Source organism: Oryx dammah, unplaced genomic scaffold (genome assembly GCF_014754425.2).
Source record: "Oryx dammah isolate SB20612 unplaced genomic scaffold, SCBI_Odam_1.1 HiC_scaffold_18, whole genome shotgun sequence".
Lineage (NCBI taxonomy): Eukaryota > Metazoa > Chordata > Mammalia > Artiodactyla > Bovidae > Oryx > Oryx dammah.
In genome coordinates, this window is record NW_024070202.1 from 48,423,472 (window position 1) to 48,439,201 (window position 15,730).

The 15,730-nt window shown below is 40.6% G+C and overlaps 1 protein-coding gene across 1 annotated transcript in view; it reads left to right on the forward strand.

Moving 5' to 3' along the window:
* Positions 1-1,092: 1,092 nt before the first annotated feature.
* PIK3CG (phosphatidylinositol-4,5-bisphosphate 3-kinase catalytic subunit gamma) overlaps positions 1,093-15,730 on the forward strand; it is a 35,291-nt gene continuing 20,653 nt past the window's right edge. The window contains exons 1-8 of the mRNA XM_040260818.1: positions 1,093-1,184; positions 3,251-5,257; positions 8,377-8,442; positions 8,555-8,780; positions 10,170-10,273; positions 12,687-12,833; positions 14,368-14,458; positions 15,372-15,502. Coding sequence (XP_040116752.1) covers positions 3,263-5,257; positions 8,377-8,442; positions 8,555-8,780; positions 10,170-10,273; positions 12,687-12,833; positions 14,368-14,458; positions 15,372-15,502 — 2,760 coding nt within the window. The 5' untranslated portion in view covers positions 1,093-1,184; positions 3,251-3,262. The remainder of the gene's footprint in view (positions 1,185-3,250; positions 5,258-8,376; positions 8,443-8,554; positions 8,781-10,169; positions 10,274-12,686; positions 12,834-14,367; positions 14,459-15,371; positions 15,503-15,730) is intronic.

Genomic DNA, 15,730 nt, shown 5'->3' on the forward strand with positions numbered 1-15,730 from the left:
TCTCTCAGATTAATTGAGAGAAACTCTTAATTATCCATTTCCAAGGAACCAGTGAGGCCAAGGTTATGTTTACTTGTTGTCCCTGGGCCTCAGTGGAGTCCATGAGAGCCTAGGTTGAAGGATGAACTCTGGTACGGAATGGAGGCCCTTCTCCTCCATTCCAAACCCTGGAATGGAGGAGAAGGGCCACTGTTTCAGGATCTAGAAGGAAACGAGGTTACTGGAATATACAGAGCTGCTATAAAAGTGACTGAGCATGGCTTTTCTAAGGATTCTTCACTCCCCTGGGAATCAGGAGCCACCTCCCAGAGACCCTCTCACTGGTGGGGCAGTACTCAGCTCCCAATCCACTGACACTAAGAACCTATTTTATCTGCAGTCAATCACTGCTCTCAAGAAGTCTCCACCCCCAACACACACACACACACACACGCACACATATACACGCACACATACACATTGTATTTTCAGTCTGAGCCAGTGATATTTTGGAACCTAAATGTTTTGAAAAATAGAAAACTGTCTCATCAACCTAAGGAAATGAACTTCCAGACCTTGTCTTTGAAAATGTTCAGCTTGATAACCAGTCCCCTGGATCACTTAGGTTTCTCTTCCCTCATCCCTCAGTTACAGGGTATGAACAAGGGGTCATACAGGGTATGAACAAGGAGTCCATGAGGGAAAATCCATTGAATGGGCTTTGCAGGACTAATGGGTTTCCTTTGGCTCTTTAAAATCTTCCCACCAAGCTGACTCTCTAATACTGTAGCTAGGAGGCCTTTCTCTCCACTGAGAACTAACCAGAAAAATAGTTCACGTGTGCGTGTCTCATAAATGCATATTTGGTTTGATCTATGTCATTTTATAATTGGTTTGCACTCTCGAAATTAAAAAAAAAAACAGTTCGTAGAGTAAAAAATACATATAGTTTTATGCTTAGTTCTCTGTGTGTGCTTTAACAGGAAATGCATTTCTTACACTTTTAAAATGAGCAATCACACGTATAATCAACTTGGTTAAAACTTCCTTCCTGGTAACTGCAACACTTCCTCTGCATCTGGATGTGAAGGGAGACCCAGAAAAGCGGAAGAGTTTAGAAGCACACTGGGTACGTTTGAATTTGTTTTGTTTTTAGAAATTAAACAAATGATCCTTCAACATCGTCGCTTCTGCTGCTTTATCAGGTATTGCTTCCTTCTATTTTTTGCCCTTTGTTGGGTCTGACTCAGAATAGTGACACTTCCTTCTCGGCCAGAATATTTTTATCTGGAACTGCTGTCGTTCTTCTGACGATGCTGCCACTGACTGTCTGTTTCATCATCTAGTCCAACCCGTGTGTGTGGATATCCACAAGGTTCCGGCAATAGCTTTGCAGGTGCATCAGTCCTTTTTTGTTTTTGTTTGGGAGGAAGAGGGAGGGCCAGCCAGCCTTCAAGTTCTAACAAATGCATGATTCGCGATTAGTGTGCTAAACAGTGTTTTTAACGTCTCTCTCATAAAAGGCGAAAGCTTCACAGCCTCAACCATGAAGGAAAGCAGTGAGTATTTAGTCAGCCAGTTTTCTTCTGCATCTCTTATCTGTAAGTCTGTTTGAAGGGAGAAGTAATTGCTGTGTATTTGCATGTTGCCTAAATTTGGACCTATTTTAAGTTAACCCAGTATTCACAGCTTACATTTCTCTTCTTTGTCATTCTGTAAAGTAGCAAAAGACCAAATAGTGAAGGGCTTAAGCTGCAAGAGACAGTTCTTTGGGACAGTTGGTTTCGTGTATTTAGTAAGTGTAACTTCAAAATATCTTGAGAGAGGGACTGTTGACTTTAAAAGTAAATTTAAGTCAAGATTTGAACAAAAGTTTGGATCTAATGAAACTTGCCTTTCTTACCTTTTAATCAAACTCTTTTTGGTATATATCAAATGTTCCACTGTTTCTTAAGGAAATAAATAATTACTTATATATTACACTAACATTAGTCCTTTTAGAATAATATTTTCTTAAACATTAATTTTTGTTTTACTAATTGATTCTTATTTAAAATAAGAACTACTAAATAGTAAAATCAAAATACCTTATTTGTATTTCAATTTTAACATGTTAAGCATTTCAATCATTATTTGAAGAGTTTCACACTACAATAAGTAACATTTATACTTAAATGCTTTGTGAAAGTAGGTCCTTATTAACTATTTGTGGAAATAGTGGATAAATTATTGAGACTATATTGGTGAATTCTAGTTATAGAGATGAAAATATTAGAGCAAAAAGAAGTTAAATAGTCAATAGGGGTCCCAAGCAGGTCCTTCCTTCCAACCTGTAGGTTCTCCAGAGGTAGATGAGATGAATTGGTACAAAGGTAACACTACTTGAAAGTTCATATTTGGAGAGTACAGCCCTGGGGAGTCCCCTGAGATACTGCCCTAATGGAGCAATGACAGCCAAGATCCTGACATATTTCATGATTCACAGTTATCAATATCTGCAAATGTTCTTAAGAGGAGCTTCACCAATTCTGCTCTTTTTGAGTTTTATCAATGAAATGACTACCTCTCCTCACTAGAAAGAAAAATATGAAGAGGAAAAAAAAATAGACAGGAAGTTGATGAGGGCACAGATACCTGATCCAGACAGTTTGAAAAGGGATCATGAAGTAACTTGGATAAGGTGTCTGAGTCCCCCAGGAGACGTGTGAGACTGAACAAAGAGGAAATAAGCCAAAGGCCTGTTTTCAAAGGGAGTTGTTTCAGCATCTTACATGGCACCTTGTAAAGTAGGACCTGATGGTCTAACTGGATTATTTGACTCATCCATGCATTTCAATATGCTTAAAACAATTACCACTTAGAGCCATTACAGTTCACCCGACAGCATGCTAGATCAGGGCTTGACTTCTCCCTTTTTTAAAATTAAAATTTCAAACATAACAGAAGTAGAGAGAGTAATCAATGAGTCCCTATCTAGCCATGGCCCACATTCAGCAAGTTATTACCTTATTTAATGCTCCTGTCTACCCTCTGAAGTACTGCTAACACCATTTGATGGATAGGAAACAGGCTCAGAGATTATTTAAGCAGCTCCTCCCCCAGTTTCTAAGTGGTGGGGCCAGGATTCCTCGGCCCCTATTCCCAACCTCCTGTGTCCTCCTGCACACATCCCTGTCATTCGTCTACACCTTCTCCTTGCCAGCTCACGGGCCACCATAAAAGGCAAGCACCTTCCCTCTAAAGAGCCCTCTGTTCCTCTCTCTGCTCCCAGGTCACGTAGGGCATGGAGCTGGAGAACCATGAACAGCCTGTGGTGCTGAGAGAGGACAACTGCCGCAGGCGCCGGAGGATGAAGCCACGCAGCACAGCGGCTAGCCTGTCCTCCATGGAGCTCATTCCCATTGAGTTCGTGCTGCCCACCAGCCAACGCAACACCAAGACCCCCGAAACAGCGCTGCTGCATGTGGCCGGCCACGGCAACGTGGAGCAGATGAAGGCCCAAGTGTGGCTGCGCGTGCTCGAGACCAGTGTGGCCGCCGACTTCTACCACCGGCTGGGCCCCGATCACTTCCTCCTGCTCTACCAGAAGAAAGGGCAGTGGTATGAGATCTATGACAAGTACCAGGTGGTGCAGACCCTGGACTGCCTGCACTACTGGAAGGTGCTGCACCGGAGCCCCGGGCAGATCCACCTGGTTCAGCGGCACTCGCCCTCGGAGGAGACGCTGGCCTTCCAGCGCCAGCTCACTGCCCTCATCGGCTACGATGTCACAGATGTCAGCAACGTGCACGACGACGAGTTGGAGTTCACACGCCGCCGCCTGGTCACCCCGCGTATGGCCGAGGTGGCTGGCCGCGACCCCAAGCTCTACGCCATGCACCCCTGGGTGACGTCTAAGCCTCTCCCGGAGTACCTGCTGAAGAAGATTACCAACAACTGCGTCTTCATCATCATTCACCGCAGTACCACCAGCCAGACCATCAAGGTCTCGGCTGATGATACCCCGGGCACCATCCTCCAGAGCTTCTTTACCAAAATGGCCAAGAAGAAGTCCCTGATGGATATCCCCGAGAGCCAGAACGAACAGGACTTCGTGCTGCGTGTCTGCGGCCGCGATGAGTACCTGGTGGGCGAGACGCCCATCAAAAACTTTCAGTGGGTGCGGCAGTGCCTTAAGAATGGTGAAGAGATTCACCTGGTGCTTGACACTCCGCCGGACCCAGCCCTGGACGAGGTGAGGAAGGAAGAGTGGCCGCTGGTGGATGACTGCACCGGAGTCACTGGCTACCATGAGCAGCTAACCATCCACGGGAAGGACCATGAGAGCGTGTTCACTGTGTCCCTGTGGGACTGTGACCGCAAGTTCAGGGTCAAGATCAGGGGCATCGATATCCCCGTCCTGCCCCGGAATGCAGATCTCACGGTTTTTGTGGAGGCAAACATCCAGTATGGGCAGCAAGTCCTTTGCCAAAGAAGAACCAGCCCCAAACCCTTCACGGAGGAGGTGCTCTGGAATGTGTGGCTTGAGTTCAGTATCAAGATCAAAGACTTACCCAAAGGGGCTCTGCTCAACCTCCAGATCTACTGTGGCAAAGCGCCAGCTCTGTCTGGTAAGGCCTCTGCAGAGACTCCCAGTCCCGAGTCCAGAGGCAAAGCTCAGCTTCTCTACTACGTGAACTTGCTGCTCATCGACCACCGATTCCTCCTGCGCCACGGCGAGTATGTGCTCCACATGTGGCAGTTATCTGGGAAGGGGGAAGACCAAGGGAGCTTCAACGCAGACAAGCTCACATCTGCCACCAACCCCGACAAGGAAAACTCAATGTCCATCTCCATTCTCCTGGACAACTACTGTCACCCCATAGCCTTGCCTAAGCATCAGCCCACCCCTGACCCGGAAGGGGACCGCGTACGAGCAGAAATGCCCAACCAACTTCGGAAGCAACTGGAGGCAATCATAGCTACTGATCCACTTAACCCTCTCACTGCGGAAGACAAAGAATTGCTTTGGCATTTCAGATATGAAAGCCTTAAGGATCCCAAAGCATACCCTAAGCTCTTTAGCTCAGTGAAATGGGGACAGCAAGAAATTGTGGCCAAAACATATCAATTGTTAGCCAGAAGGGAGGTCTGGGATCAAAGTGCTTTGGATGTTGGATTAACGATGCAACTCCTAGACTGCAACTTTTCGGATGAAAACGTAAGAGCCATTGCAGTTCAGAAACTGGAGAGCTTGGAAGACGATGACGTTCTGCATTACCTGCTCCAACTGGTCCAGGTAGGGGAGGCACTCATCTCAAGGAATTTATCTGCCTGTGCAGACAGGCACCATATTAAGCCATCTTCCAGTGCACATTGTCCAAAGAGTGTCAATGATCAGTCAAAGTAGATCTACTTGTTTACTACTCTAGTAAACGTTCCCTTTTACTTTTTTTCTGTCTTTGAGGGCTTTCTGACCAGCATTTTGATGACATGAATAATTCTACTTTTTTAGGAGACCTGGCCCAGTGGGAATGAGAGTTTACTCTGTTAATGATAGACTTGACTTATTGAATGCTCCCTTATGCCAAGGCTCCAAGTGATCTATGTATTTTTCATGTATTATCACATTTAACTCTCCCAACAATGTTGATAGCAGTCCAGTTAATATTTGCATTTTATATATAAGGAAACTGAGGCACTGAGAGTTTAAGTAATGTGCCCAAGGCCACATATTTTGAAAGACAAATTCAAACCCAGAGTTCCGACGACAGGTCTCCTCTTTTTATTGCGTCCCAGTGTCCGCATGTATGCACGATAGTATGTCCTAGAGAGAAAAGGTCATACTCTCTGCTCATGTTTGTCACAATTCATAGAGTAACATCTCAATTCTGGATGGGACCTTGAAAGCCCCTCTCTTTAGACAGGTCTGGTACTCTGTTTCCACTCTTCTTCATATGCCTTTCCCTGTGTCCAGAGAGACTAAATCATTTGTTAAAGGTTTGCTTAGGAAGTTAGACAAAGGAGGACTGGTTCTCTTGCTCACTATAGTCATTCTCATAGTGTATTGTGCTGCTTGACAAGGAGGAGGGAAGACAAGAATTGGAAGAGAATTCTATTTTACAGAGCAGATGTGCTCATTCATTAATTCAACAACTCAGACTGAGTGTTTCCCCTTTTCTGGTTACTGGATATAGAGAAGTGATCAAAACACAGCTGGACTCTGCCCTAGTGTAGCCTGTAGTTCATGGAGAAAGACATCAAATGAGTATACATACAGGCAGATACTGAATAACATACTGTGACAAACGCTTTGAGGAAAAGCTATAGAATGTTATGAGAAAATAGTCAGGGGTCCTGAGGACACTTAATTTACATTGAAGAAGCCAAGGACAATTCTGAGTAGGTGCTGTTTTTCAGGCTAACTGTTGGACACCAAACTGTCTAATCATTATCTATATTTATAGGCAGTTTCTGGAGTTTTCTGATACAAATTTTGGATAGTCTAAACTTTGAATCTTCACCTTCTCATTACTCAGATACTTGAAACATAGTTGGCCTTTATCTTTATCTAATCAAATATAACCAAAGTTTTTCTCTGCCCATGAGTTCAGAGACTAGCCTAAACACTAATGAAAATTTAATAAAAATCAAAGTATCCTCAGTTTTCTAGCTCTCCATAACAAAAAGAACATGAGGCAAATTTGCAAAGGATCTGTTTCAAATCCCAAGGCCATCATGAATTATTTTACATTGTCATTTTCACAAGTGAACTTTGCAGGCTTGGAAAATGAATAGTACTCTTCTTAGAAACGTGTAAATAAAAGAGGTCAGTGATATTAACATTGAGTTTGTGGTCCTAAATTTGAAGAAGAGTAGTCATTTGCAGATATGGCCAAATGACTCATTCATTCCTAATTAAAATGGTCTCCTGGTTGAGACCTGCATCATCTTTACAGAAGTGAAACATGAAGAAGGTCAAAAAGACTCACATTTGGGTTAAAAATTTAGTAGCATTTCTGAAGTGACTACTGGTGGCTAAATAACTACATTCTCAGAATTAAGATCTTAACTACAGTTACAGCGGCACCAATTTGAGCATACGTCATCTTTGAAAGCATGGGATAATTGAAATATTATCAAGTCAGTGTTGATCATTTCCAAACTGGAAAACCAAAGTAAGGATTAGAAATCATACCCCAAAGTTCCCAGGCCCTAAAACAAAGTGAATGGAAACTTCTCTTTCTTAGGGAAAAGGATAGACCATGTCTATTTATAAAGGAAATACTCCTGAGATAGTTAATTTTAAACTTCTCTTTATGCTTATAAATCCCATCTATCCTGTAACTTTATATATGCACCTCTAATAATCAAACAATATTTGTTAGTCTTACTGCATTTAAAATTATGATCTATTGCATACATGCAGAAAAGTACAGAAAATGATGTAATAAATATCCATGCACCCACTAGAATTTAATTATTTTTCAGGGTTTTTTTTTTTTTTTTTTTTTTGGCCAAGTAGCATATGGGATCTTAATTCCCCCACTAAGGATGAACCTGTGACTTCTGAATTGGAAGCACAGAGTCTTAACCACTAGACCATCAGGGAAGCCCCTACATTTTATTTTTTAATTGCCCAGGCTGCCCTGGGGAAGCAGTTGAGGTAGGGGGTCAGAGTTTGGGGCAGCCACCGACCTGGGGCCTATTTTTTTTTAACTTTTGTTCTTTTCTTTTTTCAGCCATAGGGCTGCCACCTATGTAATATTTCCATATTAGCCAAGTGATGCGAAAACTACTAAACACTGCTAAACCTGGGGAAGCAGATAAAACAAGAGATTTTCAGGCAAAAAAACCCTGTATACTCTGAATCATAGAAGGGAGTGATGATTAGTCTGTTACAGTAAGAACCTGGGAGGCAGTTCTCTGACTTGCTAGTGAGTTGCCAAGCACATATCTTGAGCAGAAGAGGAGCTACACAATTTTTAGGATCTTTATATCTAACATATTTTTCTCCCCAAGTGTACAATATCCCCACTGTCTATTTTCTCCCCAACAACCTTTCTTTCCTTCCACTTTTATAGATTTGTCTTCAACTTTCTCTTCTATCCTTCCAATAAAAATCAGGTAAGCCCTTCATGGGAACAAAAGCCCTCACCTCTTCATTTTTAAAGTTATCAAAAGCACATTATTGTGAGTCAAGAGTTCTGGCTTCTAATCTTGGTCCTTAAGCAAGTGGTTCACTCTGGCCCAAAGTGTCCTTGAAGAGAAAGGGCTGAACTTAAATGACTGGTCAGATTCTTATCCTCCTATCCACACAAACCCACTAAGGCAGAGACCAATTTTTCTCCATTTCCTGTTTCCTGATTAACCAATAGAGAATGCAGTCCTACAAATGCCAATGTGTTCTTTCCTTAGGCTGTGAAATTTGAACCATACCATGACAGTGCCCTTGCCAGATTTCTGCTGAAGCGTGGTTTAAGAGTAAGTACTTCCATTTTGATAAAAGCATAAGCTTTAAAAGGTTATCAAGAATTGACTGATAGATCTGGAGCATTAGTCATAATAATTTTATACTTCTTGTTTCCACCCTCAGAACAAAAGAATTGGTCACTTCTTGTTTTGGTTCTTGAGAAGTGAGATTGCCCAGTCGAGACACTATCAGCAGAGGTTTGCAGTGATCCTGGAGGCCTACCTGAGGGGCTGTGGCACGGCCATGCTACGGGACTTCACTCAACAAGTCCAAGTAATCGACATGTTACAAAAAGTCACCATTGATATTAAATCACTCTCTGCCGAAAAGTATGACGTCAGCTCCCAAGGTACGGGTGGCTTGATTTTCTTGGTGCTCTTTGCAAATGCCTTTGTCTCCAAATACCATCCCTGGGATCCTTCTTCCTTCTGGAAGGCAAGGCACACCTTCCTCAGGGTAGCCAAGAATACATTTTTAAATTTTCTGTCTTTCTTCAGTAAGCAAATTTCAAGTTCTCCCTTTAAAAGTTAATAAGTTTTGAAATTACACTTATATTCTAATGATGAATGTATTATAATAGATGTTAAACTGTTTGAAAAATTAAAACTACATTATGCAGATGTAAGATGTATCTTTAAAGAGCAACTGTGCACGTACACACTCACAAAGATTAGTTATTCCCAAATATTTACCCTTTCTGCTCCATCTTTCAAAACATGCAGATAATTTTCAAATCTTCACTCTCTCAAAGTAATGAATTATTGAGAATTTTTTCAATTTTTTAATATATATGTATACATCATATGTTGCAAGATGTATATATATTTATATATGTGCTTCTTATAAAATATATATATCACCTCCTTTATGTTCCAGTGTTGTCTTATCTCTAAGAAATTCTAAATGAATCACTCTTTATCTATATTCCCATTGGTTTTAGTTGACACTACATTAAATTAAAGCTATTAACACATTTTTCTGGTCTATTGAGCTGTATGAGCCGTGAGCTAGGAATTCTCTCTTATCATGCTTGTATACCTAGATTCAGCATTATAGCTCATAATGGACCCTCACTAACATACTCAACCAATTTTAAGCTTTTGAATATTTCGATTTTCCACTTTTCCCTTTGATTCTGTTCCAATATACTAATAATGCTCTCTCCTAAAAATAATGGTGATAATAACCTTAACTTTTTTGTCGTTGTAAGAAAGAAAGGGGAAAATTTGTACTAACCACCAGTCTGTTACCCAGGCAGTAATTTTCCATTTATATATTTGCCTTTAGAATTTTGAGGCTGTCATATTATTTCCATACAACCTAACTTCCTCTTTTGAAAAGAATTTACCAAACCCTAACCAAATTCCATTTAATATGGTCTTCAGATATGTGTCCTAAATCAGATGGCAGTTTCAAGTTTCACATGTTGGAAAGAAAGCTACAGTAATTCCCTAGAATTATTCATAAAGCGTCCTTCTGTGCCTGTCTGGGTATGCCATATATATTCAGATACTTCTGTCCCCTGTTTTAACGTGCGTGCAGAGTTTATTGCTCTCAGTAAGCCTGTCACCCTGAAAGGTTAGTTCCTCAAGGACAGAAACCTACTCCCTTTTCTCCTATTCTTTACCTTACCAAATGTATAGAATGTTGTGAATATGTGTGACTTCAGGAAATGTTATAGGTGATATTGGTAATTTCTTGAACTCATATAACTCTTGTGTGCTTTTGACAATTACAGTTATTTTCCAACTAAAGCAAAAGCTTGAAATCCTGCAGAATTTGAATCTCCCCCAAAGCTTTAGAGTTCCATATGACCCTGGACTGAAGGCAGGCGCATTGGTGGTAGGTATCATCTTGATACGTCTTGACAATGTCTCTGCCTGCTTCACCAGGCCTTAGTGGATGAAAGCTGACATTTACAGAGAGACAGGGAAGCTGGAAAGTCCCTGGATGGGCATCTGTCAAGCCGTTCCTCAACTGCTAGATACTAAAAACCTCAGCACTGGGCAATCTCCCATCCATTTTAAGTCAGCTTTCTTGAGGAACCATATGTATACAATAAAATGTATCCATTGCAAGTTTACAATTCAGTGAGCTTTGCCAAAAGTACACAACCACATAACCATCACCACCACTTCCAATTATTTTGGCCACCTGCTGTGAAGGGCTGACTTGTTAGAAAAGACCCTCATGCTGGGAAAGATTGAAGGTAGGAGGAGAAGGGGATGACAGAGGACGAGATGGTTGGATGGCATCACTGACTCAATGGACATGAGTTTGAGCAAGCTCTGGATATTGGTGAAGGACAGTGAAGCCTGGAATGCTGCAGTCCATGGGGTCGCAAAGAGTCGGACATGACTGAGCAACTAAACCGAACTGAATCATCACAAAATCAAGACAGAGAGTATTTTCATAGAAATTTGTAGAAAAAATTCTTTCGTATCCCTCTGTGATTAGTCTCCTTCTGTACTCCATCCTGGATAACAGATCTGTTTTCCATCATGAAATTTTGCCCCTTCTAGAATGTCACAAAGTGGAATCATACAATATGTACTTTTTGTTATAATCAATCTTTTTAATTTTAGCCATTCAAATGAGTATGAAGTAGTACTTCACTGTTATTTTTAGTTTCATTTAGTTTCATCATTCCCTAATGATGTTGAGCATCTTATCATGTGTTTATTCTTTTTTTTTTTAGAAGCTTTTCATATCTTCCAATCATTTTTAATTTGGGCTACCATTTTATTCTTATTTACGAGTTGCTTATATATTCTGGATATATATCCTTTATCAGGTATATAGTTTACAAATATTTTCTCCCAGTCTATGGATTACTTTTTCATTTTTCATTTTAATGTATTTCAAAGAGCAGAAGATTTTAATTCTGATTAAGTTCAATTTATCATTTTTTCTTTTATGGTTCACACATTTTGTGTCCTAAGAAATATTTGCTTCATCCAGTGATTTTCAACCAGGAGTGAACCCCCACCTCCTCCACCAAGGGATGTTTGGTAATGTCTGGAGACATTTTTGATTGTTCCAACTGGGACAATGCTACCAGCATCCAGTGGGCAGAGACCAGAGATGCTGCTAAATATTCTATAATACACAGAACAGCATCCCCCTACAACCCACAAACAAAAAATTATCCAGTCCAAATGTTAGTAGTGCCAAAGTGGAGAAATACCTCCTAATTCAATGTGACAAATTTTTTTCCTAAAGTTTTAATTCTCATATTTAAGTCTTTAATCCATGTTTAGTTTTATATACAATTAGCAGTAAGCTGGCTCTTTAGCAAAAGTACACACTACCTACTGTCCTTTTGAAGTTAGAAACTGATGCATGCTCAGTCACTTCTGACAGAGTCCTATCTGACTCTTTGCCAGGCTCCTCTGTCCATGGGCTTTTCCTGGCAAGAATAGGGGAGTGGGTTGCCACGCCCTCCTCCCAGGGATCTTCCCCACCCAGGGATCAAATCGGCATCTCTTGCACTGCAGGTGGATTGTTTCCTGCTGAGCCACTGGGGAAGCCCTAGAACTTGGTAGGAATAATGATATAGTAATACAGCTTCATATCATTTGCTTTTTTTTAAGATCACATTTTTGATCCATAATGAATTCACTGTTGGCTAAAACTCCTAAGATTTTCTATTTGGAAAGAGTGGCTGCTAAATCACCTTTCTCCCACCTTGAATTCATTTCAATGTTATGTAGTGTTTTTTGGAGGAGAAAGGCATTGTGTAATATCTGAGTGCAAGAGTTTCATTTATTGCTGTTAAATTTCATCTTGTTAGATTTGGCCTAGAATTAGATTGCATCTAATTTTGCAACAACCATGCTTAGACACTATGGTAGCAACAGAACTCTTTTTTCAAATTAATTCTTAGAATGAGGCCAAATATATAAAAAAAATAATGGCAAAATTGCCCTGTGTTAGAGGGAACATAAAAGTACAAGAGTCCTGTGAGAGTGGAATATCAGAAGATAGGATATGCCATGTCTCTTAGGCACTCCACAGATGCTTGGGTTTCCTGGAACACACTTTGAGAACCACTGGTTTAAGCGTTGTGAATTGCTTTCACTAACATTTTTGGATTTGGTGAAAATGCCATCTGCATTTTTACCCAAATCACTAAAATCCTTCTCCAACTGAAAACTTTTTCCTAGGTGTTTATAGTGATGCTTTGCAGGAAGATGTATGTCTCCACAATGTGTTTTCAATTGTGCGTAGGAAACATGTGGCTGTTTTCTTACAGATTGAAAAATGTAAAGTGATGGCCTCTAAGAAAAAACCCCTGTGGCTTGAGTTTAAATGTGCTGACCCTACAGCTCTATCAAATGAAACAATTGGAATTATCTTTAAACACGGCGATGATCTACGCCAAGATATGCTTATTTTACAGGTATACTGCTGTTAAGGATTTTTTTTTCAGTTGTTCAAAAACAGAAATCTGTACTAGTTGTAAAAAAAAATACCTTCTACTGACCCTGTTCCAGTCTTCTATTTTGTATAATGAAGAGTGATCAAAGGTAACATAAGAGTTTTCCCTAGGGGAGTATGGCCACAGACCATCAGATATGAATCTAGTGAGCCTCATGGTTCTAGCCACTGCCAAGAGATGCATATGCAGCATTCCCAAATAAGCTGAAACACATCCCTCACCTAACTTCTTTTCTGTATACCCCATTCCTAGTGTGGTAACGTGGAATGGAAATACACTGACCCCCCAGCATCCACTTTGTTCACATTCATTGACATTCATTGATTCATTCACATTCACTCATTCATTACACACTCAATGGACATGAACTCGAGCAAACTCCAGGAGACGGTAAAGAACAGAAAGACTAGCTGCAGTCCATGGGGTTCCAAAGAGTTGGACACGACTTAGCGACTGAACAACGAGCAACATACACTCACAGATGTTCTCCTTTCACACGTCACCTTTGGTTTATATCCACATACACAGATTCAAGTGAATGATCTGATAGGATAGAGGGAGAAGATGAATAGGGAGATGACTGGAGAATTCATGCAGTTTACATAACAAGATTGAACAGATTTTTAAAACAGAAGGTGGATGACAAAGGTATCAATGTTGATCATTTTCATATTTTTGAACATACATTTTAGCTTTGCAGATTTGTAAAGTAATATATGCTGTACCCTAGTTGTTCAATACTGTAGAAGTAACATAATTTCTAATATGTCATGTAATTTATTTAAAATAGGAAAGCCATGGTATCAAAAATATGGTACAAATACTTATTTACAAAACAGAAATAGACTCACAGATATAGAAAGCAAAACTATGGTTACCAAAGGGGAAAGGGTGAGGGGGATAAAGTAGGAGTTTGGAATTAACAGATACACACTACTACATACAAAGTAGGTAAACAAGGACCTACTGTATAGCAAAGGGAACTCTACTCAGTATCTTGTAATAACCTATAATGGAAAAGAATCTGAAAAAGAATGGGAATAATAATCATACCCACACTGGAGGGTTAATACAAAGGATCAACATAAAACAGCCTCAGTGAATGTCAGGTATCGTTATTGTCATCGTCATTGTGGCCCTGATTGGAGCCCAAGAGTGCCTTATGGATAAAAATGTGTAAAGATGTTAGAATGGAACTTATAGTCATTATGGCAAAATATACATAACTAGGAATAACAGATGAATCATGGCTAAAACCTACCCCCAAAGAAATCCAACTTTCCTCTTTTCCAAAGTACCACTCTGGAGCCAAAACTGAGGCTCCCAAGGAAGGGAAACACTAGAGTACCAGGTTGACAAATAAAAGTACATTCATTACTTATATATTTCACATTCACTTCAATAGTTTGTGTTACCAGAAAAGACTGTTGTCATTTTTAATGGAGAAGGGAAATATACATTTGTAAGAGAAAAGTTTTTGTGTTTTGATGCCCAGATTCTACGAATCATGGAGTCCATTTGGGAGACTGAATCTTTGGACCTGTGCCTCCTGCCATATGGTTGCATTTCAACTGGTGACAAAATAGGTATGTGGGGACCTTGGGAGATGAATACACTGCTCAGCTCATTTAAAAGGCCATCATCCCATGGGACATCCCTGGTGGTCCAGTGGTTAAGACTCCCATTTTAAGGGGCGTGAGTTCAATCTCTGGTTGGGAAACTAAGATTCTGCATACCACGTGGTCCCCCCAGAATTTTTAAAGACCATCATCCCTTCAGTATAGGCCTTTAATAGATGAAAAATTACAATCATAATCCATGTAAAAGGAAGATGTTCCCAGGCTAGTGAATGTGACTCTCAGTTTAGTATGGACATGTTGAAAATACATGAATGCATGATTTAATTCCTTGTGACTACATATGGAAATGATTTTAACAAGAACTTGTTCCCTCCTCTAAACTTTCACTCTTTTCATTGTACAGTAAACTTCTCTGTCACAAAAAACATTCAAAAGTAGATGGAAAGATCTGCCGCTTGTTTTACGAGCCTGACTTCACATTATCAAAGCTATTATGTACTCTCCTCTTAGGTGCTTTTGTAGACATTTCACATTTTAATTTCAATTAAACAAATTTTTATTCCAATTTCCAACTTGAGAAGTAGAGAACAGCCTTCTCATTTGACTCTGGAATTTTAAAAAGAAAAAGGAACAGGTTGCCAAGTGAAGAAAGATGCGCTTGGCATATTAATGATTTTGCTTATCAGAAACCAGCCCTTTCCTCTTTTCATTCATGGATACTGAAAGCAGGTCCCACACAACTTCCCTATCCGCCTCCTTTTCTTTCTCTTCCTCATAAGGAAACCACCAGCACGAACCTGGAAAATAACCTTCTGGTTGAGAAAGCTCTCTGCCCTCTACTGAACAAAGACACAGCCATTTCTCCTCTGGGTCCGGTGCTTGGCTCCAGTTCACATCAGATCTGTGCATCTTCCCACAGGAATGATTGAGATTGTAAAAGATGCCACAACGATCGCCAAAATTCAACAAAGCACAGTGGGCAACACTGGAGCCTTTAAAGATGAAGTGCTGAGTCACTGGCTCAAAGAAAAATGCCCTATTGAAGAAAAGGTGAGCTCCTGCTTCTCCCCACTCCAAAGGCTCCTGAGAAATTGTGAGACACAGCAGTCTAATGACATGTTTTCAAAGGGTCTGCATTGCATGCCTCCTAACACACTGTGGAACACTTTCCTCCTGAGCTCATGGGGGTTTAAATGCTGGTGACATAGTAGATCTGTGCAAAACAGAGGTGCTCATTCAGACCTCACTGAGCATTTGCTTCTCTTTTGATTATCAGGC